We start from the raw sequence: 27311 nt of genomic DNA, 5'->3' as shown, positions 1-27311 counted from the left end.
AAGAGGGCTGCTGTATTTGCTGATGGCCCCAAGCCCCTGCCAGCACCTCTCCTGCTGGAGCTACAACGAGGCTGAACAGGCTATTGGACATGTTTTGAGGGCTGTCTCTCTGTAGGCAAGATGCTTTGAGTACCCCCAGAATTTCCAGTATTGCTGGATGAACTGACGAGCAGAAGAAAGTGTCTCAGGGAGCAGGCCATAACCTGGCTATCCTTAAAGCACTCAGATTCTAAAACTGTCTTGTTTCTAAAGAGTCTGACTAAGGGCATATTCGTCAATGATGCCTGGACATATCCGGTAAACCCAGTCGCCTGCATTGAAGCATGTCGTCTAACAAAATGCTAGTGCTCGTGACCCATCTAACACGATCGGCAGAGTCCAGGCCGGCCCAAAAAGATACTGCTGCATCCTGGCAATCATGGGAAGTTTGCAGAAACGAAGCCCTGTAATAGCCTGGGAGTGTGTGCAACATATTGCTTGCAATGACCCCAAGAAACAAACAGCATTCACTGAACGTAGGGCCAAACTAGCAGAAGAAATGACTCTTGTCTGCAGCATTAACCTTCTTAGAGTCTCTAACAAGTGGACCAGTTTGGAACATCAGGGTTCGTCTTGCATGCTAAAACCTTAACAACTGCTGTGCTTTGCCCAATAGCTCAAAAACTTGGCTGCGCACTAGCTCCAATCTCAGAATTGGGTCAGCATCAAACAACAAGATGCAAGATTTGGAGGTTTTTAGTGCTGACTGCACAACTTCTCCCTGAAGTGGAAAGACGTTGAGCACTGATGATCCTTCTTATGCTTGCATGAAGATTTGTCTTTCAACTTCGTTTTGGACTCTTCTGAAAATGATGGCTGCAACTGGTTCTAGACCTCAACGGAACTGGTCCCACACAACTGCCTTTTGGTGAGGTTCACATTACAGAAATACAATATACATAGACTATGTTCAGCAATGCAGAGCCAGGCTTCAAGCTGCCTGATGGCCTCCAGATGCCTCATGGAGCATCTGCCGCAGGCCTTTGAGCCATGCTTGGAGTCAAATCACCAGAAACCGATGTTACGAGGGTCAGCGACCAACATCTGTTTCAAGCAGATACAGAGCAACCTAAACCGTGTGGTTTAACCCCTTGTATGCTGGTGACGAACCCCAGCCGTCATGCACTACGGTGCTTGTGTGCTGATGACGGCTGGGGTTCGTCATGGCCCGCCCCTGTTCGTTTGTTTACCGCACAGCGGCGGAAACGGGCCAGCAGCGAACGGGTTAAGGGGTGGGAGGGCAATATTCCTGCACACTGTCAAAATGAATTTTGGAAAAAAGATGGTTAAAGACTGGAAAGTGTCACTAGAGAATGTACTGTCAAACTGATACAGGAGGTTTGCTTGCGCTTTTCCTCCATTACCCCCAATCCCTCTGGTAAAATAAAAGTTCAGAACATTTAACATGCCTCTGATCTGAGTGGACGTGAGGTGGCCATGTTCAGCCATGGTTCTCAAACATAATGAAGAGAGCTCAGGGGAAGTATGAAGACACAGTGACAGCACAAGGAGGAAAGATTTTCACCCAAATCCAGGAATAATGATTTCAACTAATGCCCTGACTCCTTAAATAGTGAATATTGGTAATCGTGGGCTACTCGAAGAAAAAAAAGACTTGATATAACTAGAAAGACATGCAGACCTTTTACTAGATATTGCATCATCACTATGAGTCCACCTGTCTGCTGTCAATGGAACCTTAACCTAGTGCTATAGTAGGGCTCATGGGGAAACTTTTTCAGCCAATGCATAAGTCTTGACTTGAGATTTAACTCTAAAAACAGCATTCCCCACGGCAATCACATTACTCAGGAGAGTGAGTGAATGACTAACATTCATTTTACAGGAACCTTACATAACTATATACAAGGATAAGGTCAATATGAGCTTTTACCACAGCCTTTTCACTTAACAGAATCTTATTCAACCAGCCTTCTTTCAAAATCCCCCTAACATAGCAGAAAGTGCACAAGACGTGTAGGGCAATAATGTGCTATATGCAAGACCTCAAGAATGGCAGAAAATCAACTCTTTTTTGTGGTACACTCAACAGAAGTGCTAGGCACAGTGATGACCAAGAACATGTTCACAAGATGGATAGTACAAACAATTCAGTATTGCTTTCTTTGCCTTTGCCAAAACAAAGAGGCCATCACTGCCAATGTACATTTGGAAGATATCTACCAAGTAGCTACAAGGACATCAGAACACACCTTCACAAAACACTTGTGTTGATATCAACACTTGTAAAAAAATAGCAGTAGGGAAATCCATACTTAAACATCTATTCTCATCCACCATTTTTTACGCCCCTCCACAGGGGGAATAACACAGCAACTTAGTCTATGAACAGTGTGATTTTGCAGCCTGAAGACCTTCTAGATTCACAAGCAACCCTCCCAGCTCTACATTAATCAAGAGAAGTGGGGAACAAGGAGAAAGAGAATCTAAAATGGTAGTCACATGCTGGTGCACAGTGGGCTTACGGTCAATGTCCTACTCAGACTGCTGAGACGCGAGGCAGCGTGCTCTCATCCTCTGTTTAAAAAGGCTCCATTGAGCTAATCAGCTGATAAGCTTCGGTTGATGCACCAGCGCCCAGTGAGTGGTACTGAGAACTGAGAAGATTTTGGGCAGCATTTCCAGCACTCACAAAACAATATGTTGCTCTCTACTGAAGAAGGACAACTATGCTGGAACACGTGTCTATAGATACACAGCGGTGAGTGAACCAACAAGGGTGAAAAAGACGGTCACTAATGTAAGTGTTATCATGCACTGCATTTACCATAATCATTTGGGGAAAACTGGGTGCTGAGATGTGATGCAGCGTGCTTCCACCCTCTTTTTGTTTGATCAGGCAACTAAGGATAGAAACAAAGCTTTATACTACAACACTGGAAGACTCAACCATGAAATTGCTGAATTATGCACAGCATGTGAATCTAGAAGAGACTTCATGCTGCAAAAATACTGGCTCTATTTTTGTAAAAGGCTCAAAGCCTCAAGCCAAAAATATGTTCATGTCCTTCTTCGATAAGGACCCTATCAGTACCTGCTCCTTTCATGATAACCCAATAGTGTATTGTAATGTCATCTGAAGATGATGCTCTGGTAAGCTATATCTAAATCTCTCCCAGAGGTGAATCTACATTTGGCCATATGGCCTCTTCCTCCTCAACAATGTTATGACCCTATGGTCTTTGACAATATTTGATGGTTGAATAGAGACATCCTCCGTATAAGCGCCATTCTGTTCTACAGCCTGTTCTTCCTGAGGTAAATCTATCCTTTCAGGGTCTCGATAATCCCACTGGTTTTGGTATTTAGTAACAAACTAAAGTCTCTCAGAAAAGCATTTTTTTTCATAAGTCTGGTTATTTCAGTGCATAGCGTCCTTGCCCTCTTTTTCCCTTTGATAACCCTCTACAGCCAAGAAGGCTTGACGGGGTGTGATGTAATGTCTTCGTTTTTGAGGCCAATAATCTCTCTTTCTCTACTTGATCTCAAATGAGAGTAGATACCTTTCACTGTACGCTGTGATCACAGAATGGGACCCAGAAGGAGGAGATTTGCCTAAACACACGTCCACTAATGTGAGCTTCTCTGATCATTAAGTACAATTAAATCTTAGTATATAGCTCATGAAGTTATTTCCACTGAAGCATCTAGTAATTAATTTTGTGCTGGAGAATTGAGTGAGAGACCTATTGCTATGGATCAGCATTAGGAGACTAGTTCCTTGAGCTCTGAGTCTGAATGATGTTACCCTAAACCATATTTGGTGCTTCGATATCCCCCTCCTGGAAGAGACCAATTTCCTCCATGGATGGACCTTTGTCGGGAGAGATCAGATTTCTTTTGATATTTCAAACTCTGCTCAGTAAGCCAAAATTCTTCTGTCCCATTGCTCCGATATGTGTGGTTTAAGTAATGAACAGGGATGACAGCTCTCCAACCTATGGTCTCTTGAGAGACAAAACATACACAACACTGGGTGTTCAACGTTTCAGGCAACCATTCAGTAGCCGTTTTAGCAACTGAACCACCATGATCATTCTCAACAAAATGGCGTCAAGCAGATTCCAAGCAAACAATGTTTCTCATACACATTTTCTGACCTGATCAAAGACCACATCAGAAAACTTATCCTCATTGACCACATGCTGTTCTCGGTAGCTCGAACGTCCTATACTGTTTCTCATCAATGTTGTTTTTTCCTCTTTAAAACACCTCTGAATCTAGTGATAGAAAAAAAGAATCTAAAACAGAAGTCAGGTTTGGGGAATTATGGGATTACAGTCCACGTCACAGTGAATCATACAGACTCCAACAGTCAAGGACCAAAGCAGAACGGGTTTTAAAATACACTTCCGACCCAGCTACTTCATTGCAAAATAAAGCACAGCATGTGAATATATAATAGGTTCACACTGCAAAATCTCCTCTTTCCCAGACCTCATGCAATCATTCCTCACAACGACCCCTCCTATGCTGAAGTAGCCATTAGTTCCACATCTGCTGCTGCAGTGAGTCTTCCACTTGCCTCCCTGAAAGATCCCAGACATACTTCATGCATCTCCTATACATCGATCTTGAGGAACTCTCTGGGAAGGTAATAGTCCTCCACCATTGTTAGCCAATGAGGACATTGGGTGCCCCCAGTATGCTGATGATATAGTGCTGTTAAGTCAAACTCCAATTGATTTACAATGTGGAATGAGCACATTAGCCAAGCACATGGAAGTGCGAGGGCTAGCATTACATTTATCAAAAACAAAGGTAGTACAGTTAGTGGATGCAAAACACCAGAAATACACGTGGCGCCTGGACGAAAAAAAAAAATACAGTTGCGTCATACAAATATCTCGAATTCAAGGTCAAACAAAAGCAGAGTTATAAATCACAGCTCACCACAATGTGGGCCAAAGCCTCAAATCTCATATACAGCTTCAAACTACTAAAAAATAAATTAAGCTGTCCATTCCAAGGCCATCTACTATCCGTTATGCTCGCACAGCTAATGCCAACCGTGACCTATGGAACAGAAACAATGAGGCGTTGCGAAATTCCAGCTTTCAACAACATCCTAACAAAAGTTTACAAAAACGTCTTCCACGTACAGCAATCGGCATCACTGGCTCAAGTTCGACTGGAGTATGGCTTGTCCAATCAAATATTCCGGAGCAAAGGCGCATTTATTAAAGTATGTGGGAGGCTACGAGCATCTGAAACTGGTTCTTTTAAAATCTGTGCTGGAAAGAAATAGATATGCAAAAAGAAAGTACAACTCAAGGATCCTGGGGCCGTTATCTGGCCCCGGTTATAGAGAATCTGTGCGCTCAAGACATCTGGAATTCCAGCGTCGGGAAAAAGACCTTAAACAACTTAACAACAAGACTGTCGCCTTCAACAGACGCCAACATTCTACTACAAAGATGTCATGCCTGGACGGTGATCAGCTCATATGGTACAAGGAAGCCTCAGGAATATGTATCAGCTCATTTTCCAGTGGCTTTAAAACATCAATTTAGGAAATTTCGTTTGGGCATGTGGGAAACAAAGGATCTCATTAGTTCCTGGAAAGACCAAAAGCATAACCGAGACTGCAGACTGTGTGATAGGAAGTATGAATTTCTCCAACATATTTTCTGTGCATGCCCAAAGTTATTAAAAGAAATAAAGTTATTATTAAAAGAAATATTTAATAACATAAATATTCAAACAAGCAGAGAAGCAGTATTCACCTGGCTAGGAGGGACCTTAATCCCCCTAGTTTGCAGGGGGGTACACATTTAAAATCTGTATTTAATGGAACTAGGTCAAATTCCAGTGGAAATCCAAACAGTGTCTAAAAATTACCAGAAACTACAACAACTTGTAAAGAAATGAGCTGTTACAGAATCATAGTCTTATACATTGCTTTTATGATGAATAACTGATATTTTACTCAAAGTACATTGAATGTAGAATAAGGATCAATTGTTTTAACTTTTTATACATGATTTTTACTGAGATGTTTTTACGCTGTAAAACGTTTTGCTTTTGTGTAATGGTTGTTGAAAGACCTAACACTTGAATAAATAAATATTTAGAAACAAAATTGATATACATCAAATGCTTGTAGTCAGTTGATGCACCTGCTTTCTTATCTCCTCTTGAGTTAAACCTCACCATTTGTTTTGGGTAGCCACCCCCCAATTTTTCACCCTCTTCTGTATCCCCACTTCATTTTAGCTAACCTCTCTTTCTACTGCATCCCAACTTGCCCTGCAGTCTTCAACACTCTACTGTGAGAGACCCTCAGAATCAGTGCTCTAATCTCTGGGACAGGCTGTCAGCTCCTCTAGTCTACAACAGTGAATCCTGCAATCTTCACCTCTTGTGTGTCACAACCGCACCTAGAGTCTCCACTCCCCACTGCAGACTGTACCCTTCTCCTCCAAGTTAGCTTTCACTCCTCTCCTGGCCTACAGCTTCTCCAGCACCCACTCTTTGCGTCTCTCCTTTGCCCTTCTCACCGGGTTAGTGTTTTCTTCCCTGGAACCGCTCCAGTCACTCCTCACCACTCCACTATCTTAATTTCCTATCCAGTCAGTCCTCACTTTTCCTTTATTTCAAAAATGTGCTGCAGTCACTCCTCACATCTCCTCTCTCTCGCCTTCCCCTGAAGTCAGTCCGCACACCTCCTGTACATACGCTTCTCTCGCAGTCAATCTTTACCGCTCGTCAACTCACCCAGCCATCGGCCCTCATATGACTTCCCCTTCATAATAGCTCAATACAAGATGAGTGGGATACATGCATATTAGGGGCATGTACCGGCATGTGTGCATCTCCACAGAGGGAGGGAACCTGCTTTCTACTGTCTGTTGTGACTGCTCGTACCAGGTCCTCGGCCATGGACTGAGCTCCGATGTCGACAGAGAGGCTGCTCAGCTGCGGGGGGTTCTGGAACTCGCGGTAGAAGGTCCCTACGTCCATCGGAAAAGGAAAGATGTCATCTTTACAAAATGCAGGTCTCTGCAAACACACAAATACAGAGATTGTCAGCATACGGTGTCCTGAAGGGCAAGTAACCGAATCCAGAGATACTTATAAGTGGCCAAGGAAAGGGGGCAAAGGAGATGGTCCAAGCACTGAAAAAACACAAGGCATGTCTGTCCGACTATCTTAACCCCTTCACTGCGGCGGCTATTCCGCAGCAGTGCTAAGGGGGCGGGGGGACGCGCGGCGGGCGCATGCTGGTGACGGAACCGCTCCGTCACCAGCCTTGGTTGCGCTGTGCTCATGACTGAGCGGTTCCGTCACGGTCCCGACCGCTCAATGGAACGCTCAGCGCAGGCGCGGAATCCGCACCGCGCAGGCGTTCCGAGCAGGCCGTGACAGAACCGCTCCGTCATCAGCACAGCGCGACCGCGGCTGATGACTGAGTGGTTCCGTCACCAGCAGGGGAGGGGTTAAGATGTTTATTTAAACAACTGTGACAAGGTGAAGTCTTCAATAATGTACATATGTTTCATGGCCAATATACACGGAATTCAAGCTGCTAATTTGCATTCATAAATTCCAAAAAGGGCTCACTGTCTGATTTGAAAGATATGAACTATGGGATATAAAGGTAAGGAAGGGACTTTGCAGGAAAGGGTAAAGGGCTGTTAGTAAGTAAAAGACACTTACCTGTAACTACACTGATTCAACATTGGTATCTCCCAGGAATTCACATGCTTGAATTATTTCACAACACCAGGCTGCGAATGCCTGAGAGTCGATATTAACATAGCACTATCTAAAAGCAGCAATTTGCACTGGAAACAAATGGTAAAGAAATCACAGAGCTCATCCACCTCATTCACCACTCCACAGTCCAGTCAGCGAGGTGGAAGGGCCCGGGTTGCAACACTCATCAGAATTCTTCCATCTCAAGATTTCGTTCACGGTAGCATCTAGTTATGAATGATTGATAAGAATAAGTTACTTACCTTCGGTAACGCTTTTTCTGGTGGATTCAGTATCTGCCTGTGGATTCCTCACTTTCTGAATTACCCCTTGCGCAAACATTCCCTCCTCACCTCAGAATCCAAGCAATAATACTTCGCGAAAGTGTGGAGGGAGGCCCATGTAGCAGCCTTACAAATGTCCAGCACAGGAACACCTCTAGCCAAAGCAGATGTGGAAGACTTTGTTCTAGTAGAATGAGCTCTGATACCTTCAGGCAGCTCCTTCTTGGCCAGGACGTAGCATATCTTGATACACAAGATGATCCATCTGGACAGCATTCTCTTATGGAGGACTTTGCCCTTCATCTTCCCCACAACGCCAACAAACAGCTGGTCGTCCAACCTGGAGTCCCTGGTTCTGTTCAGATAGAAGGTGACCGCCCTTCGAGGGTCCAGGCAGTGAAGTCTCTCCCCTCCATGGAAGGGCCTCAGGATAGAAGGTAGGCAAGACTGTCCCAGGTGGAAAGGAGAAACCACCTTAGGCAGGAAAGCAGCCCTGGTCCTAAGAACCATCCTGCCTGCATGGATAGTAGTACAAGGAGAATTAGAACTAAGAGCCTGCAGCTCACTCACCCTCCTGGCCGAAGTGATAGCCACCAGAAAAATAGTCTTAAAAGAAAGCAGCCTCAAAGGGCAACTATGAAGAGGCTCAAAAGGAGACCCTGCCAGAAATGTAAGAACTAAATTCAAATCCAAATGAGGCATTATGAAGGGAGTGGAACGAAACCTTTTGGTGAGGCCCTTAATGAACTTCATGACAATGGGGAACTTAAATAAAGACGGCTGGTCCAGCAAACAAAGGAGGCCGACAACTAGCCCTTAACCGTCGCCACAGCACAACCTTGCTGGGCAAAAGAAAGTGAAAAACTAACTACCTCTAATAAATGGGCCTTCAAAGGATCATTTGAACTCTCACCACACCATTTAACAAACCTGGCCCAACTAGAGGAATAAACAGATTTGGTGGAGTGTCTCCTGGACGATAAAATAACATCCACCATATCCTGTGGGAGACAGAAAGAACTTAGGTTGCCCCGTTCAATCTCCAGGCTTGAGGGTGCAGGCTCTGGAAGTGGGTTGTAGAACCTGCAAGAGGAGGTCTGCCCTGAGACGAAGACGGAGCAGAGGGTGCGATGACAGGTGAAGAAGACCTGTGCACCACACCCTTCTTGGCCAATCCAGGGAAATCAATCTAATTTGAGTGGGCCGAGTCTTGGCAAATCTTCCTCAGAATCCGAGGAATCAAGTGTATGGGAGGAAAGGCATAAGGAAGCCGAAAGCTCCAATCCAGTTGAAAAGCGTCCCTGAAAGCTCCCCACATCGGATACCGGAGACTGCAGAACGATGGGTAATGTGCGTTCTCTTGAGTGGCAAACAGGCAAACTGAGGACACCCCCACAACCTGAAGATGAAGCCTCCACTTGTGGTCAGCTGAGTATTGCCGACTGAGACTGTCTGCACGCACGTTCAACACCCGGCCAGATAATTTACAATTACACAAATCTAGTGGTCCTAAACTCAGGATCAGAGCTGCAGAGACTCTCTGCAGAGACGATACGACCCTACCCCTCCCTGCTTGTTGATATACCACATCGCGTAGTGTTGTCCGTCAGGACTTAAATTGACTGACCGCAAATGGAGGGAAGCAAGGCCTTGAGAGCCAAACGTATTGCCCGCAATTCCAGAAGGTTGATGTGGAGTAACCTTTCCACTGGAGACCACAGACCCTTGATCTCCAGGTCCCCCAGATGTGCTCCCCACCCTAGAGTGGAGGCATCCGTGATCAATGTGGCCACTGGTGGAGGAGGTTGAAAAGGCTTCCCTTGAGACAGGTTGTCCGAAACACTCCACCATAACAGCTCAGCTGCAGTGTCCCTGAAGTTTCTGACCACCTCCCTGAGATCTCCAATGTGCTGATACCACTGCCTGCGGAGACACCACGGGAGGGCCCTCATGTGCCAGCGTGCATGGTTGACCAACAGCATGCAGGAAGCGAACAGACCGGGCAGGCGTAGAACCTTCAGGAGCAGAACAACTGCCCCATCATGAAACAAAGGAATCATTTCCTGAATGCAAAGAAACCTCGGGAGGCGGAAAAGCTCGATATACAGTAGTACCCAGTACTGCCCCCATGAACAGGATTTACAGAGAAAACCAAGTCAAACAATATCTTCGTTGTCACTTTAAGATGATGCAGCACAAACCATGAAGATTTTGCTTTGAACAGCCAGTTGTCCAGATAGGGGAAAACAGCAGCTCCCAACCTTTTTAAATGTGCTGCTACCACCGCCATCACCTTCGTGAAGACCTGTGGTGCAGATGTATGCCTGAACGGAAGGACTGCAAAGAAAACAAGTTCCTTACCTGTAACTTTGGTTCCCCAGTATTGGTAACTTTCATAGATTCCAATGCTTTTGTATCACCTGACGATGGGCCTGCTGCCTTAACGGGCCATCCAAGACAACGACGACGGCTGCAGCGTCGATCGTCAACGTCCGAAAGGCGGGAATCAGGAAAAGGGCAGCGGCTGTTGGAGCACGTAAGTGCAATTTTATATATTTATAATTTTTTTTTTGTATCCCCCAGCACCTTACAATATGAGCGTCTACTACTGATAGGGCGGAAAGCCATTGCCCACCCAGTAGGTGGCATGCTTCATCATGGGCCCCACCTGGATCAGGGCATCATGACCTAGGTGAAAGCTACTACCTGTATAAGGAAAGTTGCGAGGTATGATGGGCTCTGATGCAGAGGGGAATGAGTGGGACTTAAAATGCCTACTGTTGGATGGTATGTGCTGCTTTTTGTGTCCCCAGTGGTAGGAATTAAATAAGTGGGGTGGACCCAGGGAGAAGGTAAGATGTTTCTGCCCCAGTAGCACCCTCAAATTAGGGATAACAGCATTTATCAGGACCACGCTGGCCACTCTGACAACTAAGTGTTAAATGAATATGAAGATCCTAGCCAACACGTGTTTCGGCTTAAAAGTGGTGTACACAAAAGAATTCCTCAGGGCAAATCCAGTATATTAGATTGGAAATGTAATTGCAGCGTGAGAATAAAATATACTGGATTTGCCCTGAGGAAGTCTTTTGCGTACACCGCTTTTAAGACGAAACACGTGTTGGCAAGGATCTTCATTGATGCTGCTATGAAATAATAAAAGAAGAAGAAAAAGTAGACGTGTGGACTTGAACTCTGTTTTGGACTCTTATTTGTAAACAATTGTAATTTAATTTTTGCTCTGGTTACGATTGTAATTTTATTGATAGTGGATTTTTTTCTGCATTATTGGTGACGGTTGGATGGATGTCATCTTTATCCCATAGAGCAACCTGATATCCTTTGAAATCACTAATCGCAACTGAGAGCAAGCCTATTACCAACCATCTTTTCCTGTTCCGATTAGTTAAATGAATATGAAGTGAGAAAGATACAACCAGTGGACCAGAAGTTGCAAATGATAAATAAACCTGGTTAGGACAACCTCTTCCTTAGGGATTTATCGCCTCATCTCACAGGTGGAAATATTGGTTCAGGCTGCTCTTGCCTCAGAGTCCAGGCAGGGCGTGCTTTTTTTTTCCGGATAAAGAGATCTTTTCTTTAATAATATTTGTAAGTTCTTTTGAAACAGACACTGATATTTCCATTATTGCAGGTTCAGAGTGTTTTTCATCTGAATGCACCCACATAAGGCGTTTTATACCTTTCTTGAGGCATCATTCAATTTCTTCTCAGAAGATGAATATTTGTTAATGGAGTCATAGTGGGGTGGAAAAAGTGAATGGGAAACTGTGCAAGACAGACGGGGGAAGAGAAAAGAGAAAAAACATTTGCAATGCAATCGGTCTCGCCTTTGAGACCTTATATGTATTTAGCCATGCAGCACATTAGCCTGGGTGCTGAAACAGCTACTGTTCTTTAACATGGAGAGAAAGTAAGCACCAACATGCGTGACACGCCAGGTATGGGAACACATGTAAAGAAATATTGCCTTTCAGCGGGAAATGGTATAGTTCAAAGCTCTGTTTTTCATTCAAAATCAGTGCCTTCGGTGGTCATATCACTGAAATACAAGATTTGAAAAATATATTATTATCTACTGGTGCTCGGTGAAGACCGTTTCTATGGACTGGAATCTAGAGAATGCTAAAGTGATTCTGAATTTTACTGACCTCTGCTGGTCGTTTTCTATCAAGACAGTCAAATTTATTTATTTATTTATTTATTTTGAAAGTTTTATATAGCGCGAACAGGATCTTTGCAGATATCAGAGCGCTTTACACGGCTGGGAATGCCAGCAAGAAAGTGGGGTTACACATAAGTCGTACAGCAAACAATAGTGCAAGTATAACAGTTAAATGTGTGCATAGATAGTCAGTGGCATCAATCATACAATGCCAGCAATCATACAATGCCAGCAAGACAGTGGGGTTACACATAAGTGGTACAGCAAACAATAGTGCAAGTATAACAGTTAAATGTGTGCATAGATAGTCAGTGGCATCAATCATACAGGTAAGATACATATTCATAGAGTTCGAACAGCGCATTAAATGTGTGCGTAGATAGTTAGTAGCAACAATAATTCAGGTGAAATACATAATCGCGGTGTTACTCCAACACAAAATGGCTCAAGGAGAAATACATAGACATAGAGAACGAACAAAGTAATACAGGTCAGAGTAGGGTCTTTCCAAATCCAGGCTAATAGGTCAAGTGTATTTGGCCATAAAAATAGCTTTTACTTCTTTCTTAAAGAGTGTGAAGGAGGAGATGAGCCTGGTTTCAGGAGGGAGTGAGTTCCAGATCCTGGGTGCCATTCCTGAGAAAGAGCGTTTATAGGTGTTTACCTTCCGGAATCTTCGAGGTTTTAGTAGAAGATTGTCTGTGCCTCTAGTGTTTCTAGAGCCGCCAGAGATTGACAGCTTCTGAGTGAGGTAGCCGGGCGAGCTCAGATGTAGAGCCTTGTGTGTCATGCAGGCGATTTTCAAGTGTATTCTGGCTTCAAAAGGCAGCCAGTCCAGCATTTTCAGATCAGGTGTGATGTGCGAGTGTTTTTTTGATCCAGTGATGAGTCTGGCTGCAGCGTTTAGAGAGGCTCTTAGGGGTGCAGTGCTGGTTAACGGGAGACCGCAGAGGGCGGTGCTGCCGTATTCAATTCGTGGGATTACTAAAGCTTGTACTGCAGTTTGGAAGTCTTTGGCTGGTAGGAAGGGTTTAAGTTTCCTCAATGTATTGATTTGGAAGTTCGCTCCCTTAGTGGCTTTGCTGATATGCTGCTGCATGTTAAGGTTGGAGTCGAGGATTATGCCTAAAGATTTCGCTGAGTCCACTATGATGGGTTGGACATTGAGTGCTGTTAACTGTTTAAGCCAGGTTTGCGTGTTGGGGATCTTCGCGGGAGGTGCGATCAGCAGGAATTCTGTTTTCAGAGCATTGAGTTTGAAATGATTATCAGCAAGCCAGGATTGGGTGCTTCTAATCGTAGAGTTCAGTAGTAAAATGTCGTTGGGGGATTGTAATTTGAGATATAGTTGGGTGTCATCTGCGTACATGTGAAAAAGTACATTGGATGCTTGAAGCAAGGTGGTGAGAGGTTCCATAACTAGGTTGAACAGGGTTGGTGATAGGGAAGATCCTTGGGGGACGCCTAACGACACAGGTATTGCAGAGGACATTAGGTTGTTACTCTTGAATTTCTGCGACCTGTTGTGTAAAAAGGAGGTGAACCACTTGAGAACAGTCCCAGAAAGACCCATTCTTGTGCTCAGAAGATCGAGTAATTTCTCGTGTTTGACAGTGTCGAATGCCGAAGAGAGATCAAGCAGGATGAGGAGGCAGGTATCACCTTGATCTAGGATTTGAAGGGCGTCGTCAATTATGTGAGTCATAGCAGTTACAGTGCTGTGTCCTGCCCGGAAGCCTGATTGATGCGGGTTGAGGAGATCAAACAGGTCGATGTGTTTAGTCAGTTGTAGTTGAACGCATTTTTCCAGTAATTTGGCGAGAGTGGGAATATTGGTAATGGGACGGTAGTTGTTTAGGTCGGACGGGTCGGCAGTAGGTTTCTTTAGCAAAGGTGTGACTTGTCCAACTTTGAGGGAGTCAGGGATGGTTCCTTCTTGGAGCGAGCTGTTGATGATTTTAGTCCATAGAGGAAGGAGCAGTGGGATGAAATCTTTGACAGCGTTAGCAGGGAGGGGATCCGTGAGGTGATTGGAAGGTTTCAAGGTGTTGAGCAATTTGCCTATTTCTTCTTCGGAATAGGTTTCAAAGGTTGACCATGTTGCATTGTTTTTAGGTTCGGTGGGTGTTATGCAGTTGAGTGTGTTGAGGAGTCTTGCGTCATCGCGGAGATCATTCTTTATGTTGTCAGTTTTTTGGGTAAAGAAAGTGGCGAATTCTTCACAGGAGGGTGCTTCGTGCAAGGTACTGAGAGGTTGGGGTTGTTCCTTGGCTTGTGTTCTGATTAACTCAAAGAGTTTTCTAGGGCGATTTTTTTGCTTGGTCGAGCTGGAGGCTGAAGAAGTTTGCTTTTGATCGCTTTATTTTCCTGAAGTAGGCGTTTCTCTTTTTCTTCAGGGTTTTCAGGTGTAGTGCAGAGGGAGCTGTCCTCCAGGTGCGCTCTGCCAATCTCATGGCTCGTCTATCTTCATTGAGACTCCCGTCGTACCATGGGTTGGAGATTTTAGCGGAGACTCTTTTTAGCTGCATGGGAGCAGCCTCATTAATTATTGAGGTCACGGCGCTAAGATAGTGGTCAGTCAGGGATTGGACATCTGTAACGCCAGTATGGGGGAGTAGGAGGTTGCGACTGTTCGGGGGCAATTGAACAGAAAAAAAATTCCTGAAGCGGAAGCAGACAAGTCCTATGGCTGATCTCCAGAGCCCACAAAGTACATACACATATAAGTATATCCTAAACTATATACAAGAGGTCTCAAATGCTCGACCTGAAAAGGACAAGAGCTCATAGAGCAGTCAAACAAATGACAAAGATCATATACAGCAAAGATTACAGCTTTTTGTCTGTATGCTCAGTAAACGAAGGTCAGACATTCTGCGGTACAGTAACTCTTGTGCAGGCATTATGCTGCACTGTAAAGGATGGACTACGAAAATGAAACAAAGCATGCTCTGTATGAACATTAACAGATCCACACAAGTTGCACAGAAATGTAGATTTACTGTGCTCCTTGTATGACTCTTAGAATATGATAAGGGCGCTGTGATCTTGTTTTTTCAGATGGCTGTAATTTGTAGTGCTTGACCAACATGGTGAATAGTGCCCTTGACAAATAAGTAACTCTTTACATACCTCAAATATTCTCTATAGTTTTAGTTAGTTAAAACCATAACAATAAGCTTGCAACAGTAATTATACTGGTTTGAAAGAAAGATGTACACATTTTAAAATATCAGTTGTTGACTGCATTAGTTACATAACTCATTTAAACGTATTAAAGTGACAAGATATGATGAGATTCGACTGTGATACAAGTTGTCTGTGTTGTGCGACGGAGTCTCGGAGGGGTCTATTGGGCTTAGCACCTCAGTTCATCGGACTTATTGGATGTTAATATGATACAATAAAATCGAGGCGGGACGGAAATGGTTTGCTGTATGAGACATGGACTCTAGAGTGCTATGATGGGTCTCCCCTCAGGCCAAGCTTTACTGATTTTTCATACATAGTTAAAGCTTTTACTAGGTTGCAGTTGAGTTGTTGTTCATTTCGATCGAGACATTTCAGTATTGCTGATCTACAAGTGCGAATGCCCCTTATATGAAAAATGTTTTTTCAGTAACAAGATACGATATGGTTTTAAGGATGGACAGATGCAAATTAGGTGAATGAAGTCCTGCTTCGGTGATCCACAGAGACTGCAAGATTGCGGGCCTTTGTATTGCCAGGTTGGTTGGTCAGCAGTTGATCGGATTGAGCCAAGACGTAGTCTAGAAAGTTTGTTTCTAAATATGGAGAATACATCTGACCTAAATACGTTGCCTGTTGCAGTTTAGTGTTCGATTCCAAGGTCATCCATGCATGGGCTCGCTTGCTTAATCTTGTTTTATCCTCCATTAGCGATTGCTTTAGGGCCTCTTTCTTTAGAGTTTGTTGAAAGGAAGAAAATGTAGGATTCAGTTGCCAAAGCCCTGTGGTGTTTGTGAGTTTCTCTTTACAAGTAACCACTGTTCTGCGGAAGAAGGATGACGCTTCTGAGAACATTGAACATTTGAACTAATCCTAAACCCCCTTCAAAATGAACTACAAAATTTTTTTCAATATCAGAATTGTAAATCATGCTTTGAAATATACAATTTAGTACTATTATTTTAGCAAACAAAAGTTGTTGAAGGCCATGGAAGTGGTATTTTAAATGTTCTCAAAACACATTGCAAACAAACATTCCAGTGTTGCAAACAAGGCAAAATGATTAGAGGGAACCTTGGTGATCACCATGGAGGCGGTGAAATTATCAACGAAGAGAGGTATCAGCATATACTAGTGATTGTTTCTTCTTGGTGTGCTGCCTATAACACATCCCATAGCATTGAGTTGTGTCATGCATGTTATTGTAAAAAGGAAAATTTAAAATCTTTGAAAATCTACCGAATATCATCTTGGGTGGAGACAATGTAAAGAAAACGCGCTTGCTGCCTGTGCTGTGCCACTCTGCAAGCGTGTAAGACTTCTGTTTTCATGTTTTCGAATTGAGAACCATCCGGGAACACTACTTTTGTGCAAGCAAATAAATGTTTAAATTCCCAAAGAAAGAAACTATACAGTCAGTCAATTCTTGGGCTAAAAGTTGAACTGAAATCTTGGCTCTGAATCACGACAGCCAACCTGTAGGAAATGGAAACCCTGGTTAGGTTTCACCTCACATATTTACATAAACACTTTGCTATCATGGTGGCAGCTAAGAAAGGAATATGCTACTTACCAGTATGCATCTGTTCTTGGCATAGAGGGCTGCAGAGTGGTACATTATGAATAGATTGCCATCTGGTGTTGGGCTCGGATGACTGCACTTGTTTTTCTCTTGGAGAGTCTTTTGTAGCTTGGTGACTCCTCCTTTGGTTGCTAGTGCGAATGGGCATCGGCTCCATCCTAGATTGTTTTGCCATAGTAGGGTTAGATGGAGTAGTACGATAGAATACAGATAGAAATGCCCATGTAAGTGTATCTAAATAAGATATTGTTGGAACAGACACAGGTTTCCGGGGAGGCTGGGAGGGCATGTACCACTCTGCAGCCCTCTATGCCAAGAACAGATGCATACTGGTAAGTAGCATATTCCGTTCGAGGCATATGGGCTGCAGATGGTACATTATGAATAGACTATACAGCAGTTTTCTCCCTAGCGGTGGTCGCCTGTGTCTGTTGCAACAGTCTGAAATAAAGTCTTTAATACAGCTTGTCCCACTCTAGCTTGTTGTGTTGTGTGCACATCTACACAATAGTGCTTTGTGAAGGTATGCGGTGTAACCCAGGTAGCTGCTTTGCATTTGTCATCTAGTGGAATGTTTCCCAAGAATGCCATAGATGCTCCTAGTTTACGTGTAGAGTGAGCTCTAGGAGGAACAGTTAATGTCCTCTTTGCTTTTAAGTAGCATATTTGTATACATTTTACAATCCATCTGGCAATGTCTGCTTTAGAGATGGGATTGCCCTTATATGTAGGAGAAAACGCTACAAATAGCTGTTTTGTCTTTCTGAAAGTTTGTGTTCTTTCTATATAATACAATATTGCCCTTCTGACATCCAATGTATGTAGGGCCCTTTCCGCTACTGTTTGTGGTTTTGGAAAGAAGACCGGTAGTTCCACTGACTGGTTGATGTGGAATGCTGAAATTACTTTAGGCAAGAATTTTGGGTTTGTTCTAAGAACCACTTTGTTTTGGTGTAACTGCATGAATGGTTCTTGAATTGTAAACGCTTGCAACTCACTTACTCTTCTGAGTGAAGTGATAGCTATGAGAAAGGCCACCTTCCATGTGAGGAATTGTATTTCACACCTATGCATAGGTTCTAAAGGTGGTCCCATTAGTCTGGTAGGTACTATGTTGAGATTCCAGACTGGGGAAGGTGGTAGTCTTGGTGGAATGACTCTTTTGAGTCCTTCCATGAAGGCTTTAATTGCTGGTACTTTAAACAGGGAAAGGTGTTGTCTGTTTTGTAGGTACGCCGCTATAGCTGCGAGATGAACTCTGATAGAGGTATATGCTAAGTTACATTGCTGCAAGTGTAGTAAATAGCAAATAATCTGTTTAGTGGATGCGTCCAGAGGGTTGATGTGATTACTGTTACAGTGTACAGCAAACCTTTTCCATTTTGCTGCATAGCATGCTCTGGTGGTAGGACGTCTTGCTTGTTTAATGATTTCCATACATTCTGGAGGTAAATCTAAATATCCAAACTCTATGACCTCAGGAGCCAGATTGCTGGGTTCAATTGTTTGGGATCTGGGTGCATTATTTCTCCATGGTTCTGTGTAAGGTGCATGGGTAATAATCTTAGCTTTTGATGTGGCACCTGTGATAGTTGTAGTAGCGTGGTGAACCACGGCTGTCTTGCCCACGTGGGTGCTACTAGTATCATTGTCATTGAGTGCTGTTGCAGTTTCCGAACCACTAATGGAATTAGTGGGAGAGGGGGAAAAGCGTTGGACCAATTTATCCATAGTGCTTTGCCCTGGGACCGGTGGTGTGGGTACCTGGATGCGAAGTTTTGGCATTTTGCGTTCTGATGATTGGCAAACAGATCTATCTCTGGTTGCCCCCATCTTTGGAAGAATGGCTGCAGTAACTGGTCGTGCAGCTCCCATTCGTGTACTTGTTCTGACTGTCTGCTTAGGATGTCTGCTATCTGATTTTGAACTCCTGGTAGGTGTTCTGCTAACAGATAGATCCTTTGAGGAATGGCCCATCTCCAAATGTCCTGTGCTAGTTAGGATAGTTGGAGAGAGTGTCCCCCCCCCCCCCTGTTTTTGAATATAATACATTGCAGTCATGTTGTCTGTTCTGATCAGGACTGCCTTGTTGGTTATCTGCATTTGGAAAGCTTTCAATGCTAGAAATACTGCTAGTAGTTCCAAGTAGTTGATGTGCAGTTTCTTTTGCTGCACACTCCATTTCCCCTGCACTGTGTATTTGTCCATATGCGCTCCCCATCCGGAGAGCGATGCGTCTGCTGTCAGTATCAGTTGTGGAATCGGTTCTAGGAACGACCGTCCCTTGGAAATGTTTGTTGTGTTCCACCACTTCAGAGAGCGATGCGTACGGTCGTCTACCAACACCAGATCTGTAATCTGACCTTGAGCCTGATTCCACTGTGTCGCTAGACACTCCTGTAGTGGACGCATCTGTAGTCTGGCATGTGGTATTAGTAGTATGCAGGAGGACATCATGCCTAACAGCTGCATAAACACTCGTGCTGGTAGTGAGTGTTGTGGTTGAAATCTTTGTATCAACGTGACCATTGTTTGTATCCTGATTGGATTGGGGTATGCTTTGGCTCTTTCTGTGTCTATAGTAGCCACCAGGTATTGTTGAATCTTGTTTGGTTGTAGGTGGGATTTCTTGTAGTTCACTGTAAACCCTAGGTGGTGCAGTAATTGAATGGTCTTCTGTGTGTTGTGAAGGCATTCTTCTTGTGACTTGGCCTTTATTAACCAATCGTCCAAGTAAGGGAAGACATGTATTTGTTGTCTTCTTAGGTGTGCTGCAATCACAGCTAGGCATTTTGTGAACACTCTTGGTGCCGTTGTGACCGCAAACGGAAGGACCTTGAACTGATAATGTTGTCCTTCCACTACAAACCTTAGGTATTTTCTGTGGGCTTTGTGAATTGGGATGTGAAAGTAAGCGTCTTTTAGATCCAGTGTAGAAAGAAAGTCCCCTTTCTTCAGTAAAGGAAGTACTTGTTGGAGCGTGACCATGTGGAAATGTTCCGAATTTATGTATACATTGAGAGGTCTGAGGTCTAAGATTGGTCTTAGAGACCCGTCTTTTTTGGGGATTAGGAAGTATAGAGAGTATACTCATGTCCCTTGTTGATGTTTTGGAACCTTCTCTATGGCATGCTTTTGTAGCAGTGATAGTACTTCTTCTTTTAACAATGTCAGATGGTCTTGACTCATTGGACGCTGTTTGGGGGGGATGTTTGGTGGGGTAGCTGTGAGTTCTAGGCAATAACCATGTTGGATAATTTGTCTCACCCACTTGTCTGATGTGATGTTTTCCCAGACAGGTAGGAACTGTGATAGACGTCCCCCGACCGGTGTGATGTGGTCTGGGGGGAGTTGTATTAAGTCACTGTTTTGGGGTTGGGGAGTTGCGGTTGTTATTATTTCCGCGACCTCTACCCTTGTTGTTGTTACCTCTGTAACTGCCTCTTGAATTACCTCTTGGTGATGTTGGTGTAAAAGAGGTAGATTGCTGACTTGTTCCTGTACTTTTTGAGCCCCCTCTATAGGTGGATCTACGAAAGGAACCCCTTTGTGTTGGCTGTTGTAATGCTCCCATTGACTTAGCCGTTTCTGTGTCCTTTTTCATCTTTTCTAAAGTCTCATCTGTGCCTGAGCCGAAAAGTGTCTTCTGATCAAAAGGTTGGTTCAATAAAGATGTTTGTACTTCTTGTTTGAACCCTGAGACTAAGCCATGCATGTCTTCTTATGACACTGGTGTTGATGGATCTTGCTGCAGTGTCTGCTGCGTCCAGGGCGCATTTAATGGAAGTGTTAGTTATTATCTTTCCTTCCTGTATAAGCTGATCTGCCCTTTTCTGATGGTCTTTAGGGAGATGTGTGATGAGCTTTTCTAACTCATCATAGTGCGCCCTACCATAACGTGCAAGTAGCGCTTGAGTATTGGCTATGCGCCAGCTGTTTGCCGCTTGTGATGCTACTCTTTTTCCTGATGCATCTATTAATTTTGACTCTTTGTCAGGTGGAGGGGCTTCTCCCGTAGATAATGAGTTTGCCCTTTTGCGAGCGTTGGAAACCACAAGCGAGTCCAGAGGTACCTGACCCTTGATAAATATTGGGTCCTTTGGAGCTGCCTTATATTTTTTTATCAATTCTTGGGTTTAACACCCTAGCCCTCACTGGGTCTTTAAATATGTCTGTTGTGTGACTGAGAAGACCCTTCAGCATAGGTAGAGTACCTGATGTTCTTTGTGCAGTAGGTAGTGTCTCTAATAGGAAATCCTCTACTTGAGGTTCTGTATGTAGGTCTACCTTATGATATTTTGCTGCCCTATTAATGAGCTGTACAAAACCTGTGTTATCATCAGGTGGTGAAGGTTTTGAGGGATATAACTGTGGGTCGTTGTCCTCATCTGACCCTGCGTCATAATGCTCCCATGGGTCTTCCTCATCTGGGATAGATTCATCGTCCCCATGAGGTTCCCCCTCCCCTGTGTCACTGTCTACATCTGTGTGAGGTGTAGATGATCTTGTTGTAGAAGGTAGAGGAATAGTTGGCATAGTGTGAAGAATAGGAGAAGAGGGCGTGACCCTAGGTCGAGGAGAAGTAGGAGGAGTTGCATTTGTCCCCATTGTTCTCTTCTTAGAAGGAATAGCTTTGTCCTCTAGCTGTTCATTCTTCCTCTTCTTCGTCACCACTTTGCCAGTTTGTGGATCGATAAACAAAATCTTTTGTTTCGGATCTGTTTGTTGCTCCTGTGTCGGTACCGAAGCTTTTGGTTCCGAAAGGTGCCTTTGCTTCCGATCGTCAATGTTCGGTGTCTTCGGCAACGAGGATTTGCTCGAGTCCGATTTTTTCGGTGCCGAGTGAGTCTTCGTCGTCGAAGCATGTTTCGGTTTCGATATGGAATGTTTCGATCCTGAGCTTTCCTTTGCGTGAAGCTTCGGTGTCGAAGTCGATGTCGACCGTTTCTCGGATCCGACATGGTGGGAGGCCGAGAGTTTCGGTATCAGTTTCGTTGCCGGGCCCGAAGGCGGGGCGTCGGAAACTTTTTTCAGCGGTTTGACCGGGCTCGAAGGCGGAGTCGTTACCGCACGGTGTCGGTTTTTTGGTAAGGGGACGTCGTCACTCAGGTTTGTTGAATGTCGAGTTCTTCGACCTCCGACTCGTCCCCTTCCGACCCCGACTGTTCTTCATGATCCTCTTCTTCTTCGAGGTTCTGGTCTAAGAAACAGCTCCGGGATCGCCTCCGACTGCATTCTGGAAACCTCGTGTCTTCGAGCTCGACGGTTTCTAATCATCGACTTGGAAGAAAATGCTGCGCAGGCTTTGCAGTCCCTGGATTCGTGTTCAGGCGACAGGCAGAGGTTGCACACCTCGTGTAGGTCCTTGTGTGGGAACTTAGCACCACACGTTGGACATTTCTTAAATGGAGTCCTTTCCATGGACTCCGGGCTTGACTACGTCGAGAAGGCCTCCTGTTCGTCGACGTAGATCAAAGTTTTTCTTTGATGTTGGAATCAAAACGCGTCGGAATGGAAATGAAATCGCGTTCGATAACAATACCGTCGAATTAGAAAGGGAATACGCGCCGAAAAGTCACTTCTTTCCGAAGTCGATCTGGAGCGCTTTCAATCCTCATCCGAACCCGATGGCGGAAAAAAACAATCTAAGGATGGAGCCGATGCCCATGCGCGCTAGCAACCAAAGGAGGAGTCACCAAGCTACAAAAGACTCTCCAAGAGAAAAACAAGTGCAATCATCCGAGCCCAACACCAGATGGCGATCTATTCATAATGTACCATCTGCAGCCCATATGCCTCGAACACTCTAAGATATCAGACACTACAGTTCAGACAACAACTAGCTGTTTCCTCTTGATGCTGGCCAACCCCCACCCTCACATCCGGACAGTCTTGCACTTACAAAGTCCACCATGACAAAGTCATCCTGCACATTGCCGCTGCTGTTACTGGAGCTCTGCAGGCTGCCGGGCTGGGGGGATACTTCCTCTGGGGAGTCTGGTGGTTTCACCTGAATGATAAACATAAGAAGTCAGACACTTAGTACCAGGTCTTACATCAATTAAGTATTGTATACTGGCTTGTATGCCTGGGTTACGTGTGTGGGAGTGAGAGAGTACACCCATAGGCCTACTTATGTATCTTATTATGGCTCTGGAGGTTGAAAGCACCATACATTTGTTTAGGAAGCATACAAGTATGCAGTTTGCACTGATACCAGTCAGAAAGACACACAGTGCCTGCACGAAAAAACCGCAAACCCACATTTCCACCAACATCAACATTAAAAAACACCAGACAAGCCGAGAAAGCATTTCATGGCTGTAGGGACAGAAAGAGAGGGAAGTGTGACTGAAGACAGACGTGAAAGCATATACAACAAGCATTTGCAATGCAATAGGTCTCGCATTAGGAAAGTTTCAGCTATTGGTATTGCAAATGACACATTTTGTATTTATGTGTTGGTTTTGAAAATAGCGAAATTAATAGCTTTGTCATTTAACTTTTGCAAATGTGACACCTGTAGCATTTGTAATGCAATATGTGTTGTATATACGTGACTTAGATATATGGATATTTCAAATAACAATGGCTTTTATTTTTTTAAATAACTAATACTTAAATAAAAGTGTCAGGCTTGTACTTGTCCTTTAGTGACGTAGGATAACCAATCTAGCAATGCCCAATGCAATTGCCAATCATCTTACATGTCTTGTTAGTGCACATAAAAATTAAACATCATGCAGCAGCGCCATGCAGGCAGGGGGCGTATGAAGGGCAGCTTTCAACAGACCCACACCAAAAGCCAGTATTCGTCAAGTTTTGTGCCGTCCCAAGATGTGCACCATATTACGGTTGTGTTCCACGCCTCTCCAATGCCTGAAATCATGACAAATTTTAGCCCTGCATAGTTTCTCTGGCGACCAGTGCCAGCGGTGGACAGTCTTCAAAAAGCTATATTCTAGCAAGCTTTACTGAACCCTTTGACGTAATCTGCTAGTCCGGTTTCCCACCCTTCTTCACGCAGTGTTTCCCCCATGTGAACGGTGTGTAGGTTGGGCTGGGGAAAACACAGTGATTAATCAGGGTGGCAGATGACCTCCAGTATATGGACACAATCCAGATTATTATGCACAAAAAAACCACACAGCATCTGGTCATTTCTGAGCAAGTTTTAGCACCTGTTTCCTTCACGCCATCCACGGGGGAGTCTGTATTCTCGTTCAGCAGCATTTTCGTGTCTGGAAAACGACAGGCAGCGCAGAGCGCAGGGGACAGAAATCCGAAAAAAAGCCATTTCACTGGGCGCTTCAGATGTACCGAGGACAGACAGAACTTTCGCTTCACTCTGCCTGGTTTTTGTCAGTTTATCTTTCAAAGCATAAGGACACTGCGTACTGTTCTTCTAGGCCCTATCATTTTTTTTTATATCTAACTTGATAATTAATTTAAGGAGGACAGGTTTGCAGGATGTGGGAGATTGCACCTCTCTACAGAACTGCAAATAGTTTCCATGGTGTCAGTTATTGAATCTTTTGGCTTTGTTCTTCGTATAATACATTCAATAAATCGTGCTACTCGTCGAAAAGCGCTTCAACAACTCGTCAGGAGTTGTAAGCGCTATATAAATACAGTTACAATATTTTTGTGCCAATAAAACTACTCACAAATGATGCTCTGTGCGTTTTGCGACGGTTGCTTTTTATTATTTTTTCTATTTTGTGTCTGTACACCTGGTTGGGCCTAACTGCAATAAATGCCAAACATGTCCCTGGCCAGGCGGCCCCACCCCCTTCCTTTACCCCATGTCAGATGATGTTTCTACGGAATCTCTCAAGTTCCCCGGTCCCACCCGAATACAACATTAAGCTAACCCAAAACAACACATTTTTTAAATAGGAAAAGACATATAAAGAAAGCTTTTTTTTTTTTTGCAAACTACAAAGGCAAGCATTTGGTAACGACATCCCCTGTCCGAGCGGACTTCTGTCAAATGATCAGAGGTCGATGTGACTGCAGACACTAGATTTAAGATATTTGTGCTTTAAATTAATTTGTGCTTTAAGTTAAACCCAGGCTGATGGCTGAGAGACAAAATGCGCGTTTTAAAAGCATAATAAAGGCAATTTACATACACTTACCCGGCATCCAGCAGTCAACGGGTGCAAGGAATTCAGAACACCTCCCTGGCAGGTCTGTAAGGCGCGCCCCTACAGACATGTCTGTGAGTCTGCCTGCCTGTGCGCACACATGTGTGCCTGCGTCTTGTTTATTTTTGCCACACAGGGCAGCGGAGACGGTGAATGTGCATCTTTTATGAGTTGAGCAGGTCTGAATATGTGAAGGTATTCGCCGTCCCTAGCAGTAAAGGCTGTAAAAAAGTGGCGTATAATACGTGCATAAAAAGGATGCCTGCATTTACATGAGGAGACGGGATTGTGTTCGGCAAGCTGCCTGCTCCCTCCGCTCAGGCTGGCAGGTGCTTTGCAATTCATAGCGCTAGTAATTTGCCGTTAGGGGCAAAACGTAGAGAGAGAAACAATCAGAGAATTGGGGGGAGGGGGGAAAAATTTGGGCAAGTGCTCGGCTAATAGGAGAAATAAAAAAAACGACAGATATGCAGTTTGCAGGACTGTGGCTTCTGATTCAAATGGGTGCATTATTAGGAATGTGGGCACGAGGCTGCCTGGCCACCGAGCCCCCCCGCCTCAGCGCCCACCATGCTCCTGGTCACACTGGCGGAGTAATTTATGCTAGTTGTGGTTTTTTTCAGGCGGGGTGGAGAAAGTGCCAGGTCCGAAGGTACTGGGCATTGTTGGGCAGAGAAAAAGACAGGGAGAGGGCTCGTTAGGTCCAGCCTGAATTTCTTTTTAAAAACTCACAAGTCAATAACATCCCTGCATAATAAGGCGCTGCCGTCCCTTCTAAATAGGACGGTGCCCCTCAATACGATTCATTTTGTTCCCACGGTGGGACTCGCTACACGAGTGGGGTTGTTTTTGTTTAACGAGTGGGGTTGTTTTTGTTTAAAAATTGTGTTATTTCTGGTCCAGTGTGATGCACGATTTTGAGGCACAGAACGTGCTTGGAATTACTGGGGAAGGGGCAATACGTTTATTATCTGTGTCATGATATGACGGGATGTTAAAACAAGAACAAAACAGAGCTGCTCCAGCAACAGGAAGGAGGGGGCCGATCAGCGAAGCTTTTATCAGCGCGCGCGCCTCTCTGCAGACTCCCCCTGCATTCCAAGAGGCGCGCGTCACGATCCTGTCTGCATTGGCATGCTGTGGAGAGAAGACCTGGCCGCGCACAACGTTATCCTATGGGGAAACGCTGCGCGTGGCCAGGTCAGGTCTCCACAGTCCTTTTTGTGCAGACGCCGACTATAGTTCTTGCTGCTGCGAGAACGAGCTTTCAGTGCATTCGTCGTAGCGAGACCTAAAAAGGCCTGAGCTCTGAAAGGAGGAAGTACCTCAAGAAGCTCTAAATTCTAAGAGGTGTATTTTGTTCAAATCACAACTGAGCCCCACAGTTGCAGATGTGCCAGGGTGCGTGGTCCTGGACTGGAACTGTACCCTGCAGAATGAATCAAGATTGTAATATGTGAGCTCCTAGAAGAGCAGGCTGAAGCATTTAGTGTAAATATCAACCAACCACAACGAATGGAGCAAGACAGGCAAACATGTGGATGAGCTTGTGTAATGCGATATTGGAATCTTTCAACACGCTTCACCCTCAACTCGGCATTTCACAGAAGGTTTCGTCTCACCATGCAGTCAGCTAGCTCAGGGTCGACACTTTTGGCTACAAACATGGAGAAAGGAATATCCATGCTGGCATAGGTCACCTGAAAAACAAACAGAGATGCAGTGCATTCAGTCACTTCCAAGACCAACAATTCAGCTGCCAAAAAAAGGTGTTTTATGGCCTGCTGGTTATTTTGTAAAATGTTTGTAGCGCTTAAAACACAGACGAGAGGACAGGGGGTATAAGCACTACAAACGCAAACAACATTCTCTACTGTAGGTGCGTTCAGCGATTCTGTATGTGATCGAAGTTCATAGGAATTTACACTTAAATCCTAAGCATAGAGTATTTCTGCTTACATGTAGGGTGCTAAAGCACTTCAAAATATGTTTTATTGAATAATTTATTCCACAAAGATGTACAAATAAAATGCACACTGTTTAAAGTACCTAGTTAAACATTTAAACCTACACAAATGAACACTCTCTTATGGATTGTGAGGAAATGGAGTGTATTTGGTTTGATGGTGCAACCTCACCATGTAATACACTTAGGACCCTTG

The 27311-nt window shown here is 44.4% G+C and overlaps 1 protein-coding gene across 9 annotated transcripts in view; it reads right to left on the bottom strand.

Annotated features, from left to right (window-relative positions):
* Positions 1-27311, bottom strand: part of ATG13 (autophagy related 13) — a 391361-nt gene that overhangs the window by 29839 nt on the left and 334211 nt on the right. For 4 of the 9 annotated variants that reach the window (XM_086959657.1, XM_086959662.1, XM_086959661.1 and 1 more), the window contains 3 exons: positions 26772-26849; positions 22902-23009; positions 6862-7062 (listed from right to left, as the gene is read on the bottom strand). In XM_086959657.1, the coding sequence (XP_086815783.1) occupies positions 6862-7062; positions 22902-23009; positions 26772-26849 (387 nt within the window). The remainder of the gene's footprint in view (positions 1-6861; positions 7063-22901; positions 23010-26771; positions 26850-27311) is intronic. The other 5 variants (XM_086959658.1, XM_086959663.1, XM_086959666.1 and 2 more) reach the window with 3 other exon arrangements.

This window comes from Lissotriton vulgaris, chromosome 2_2 (genome assembly GCF_964263255.1).
Source record: "Lissotriton vulgaris chromosome 2_2, aLisVul1.2, whole genome shotgun sequence".
Classification (NCBI taxonomy): domain Eukaryota; kingdom Metazoa; phylum Chordata; class Amphibia; order Caudata; family Salamandridae; genus Lissotriton; species Lissotriton vulgaris.
This window is presented reverse-complemented; position numbering and strand designations above follow the sequence as displayed.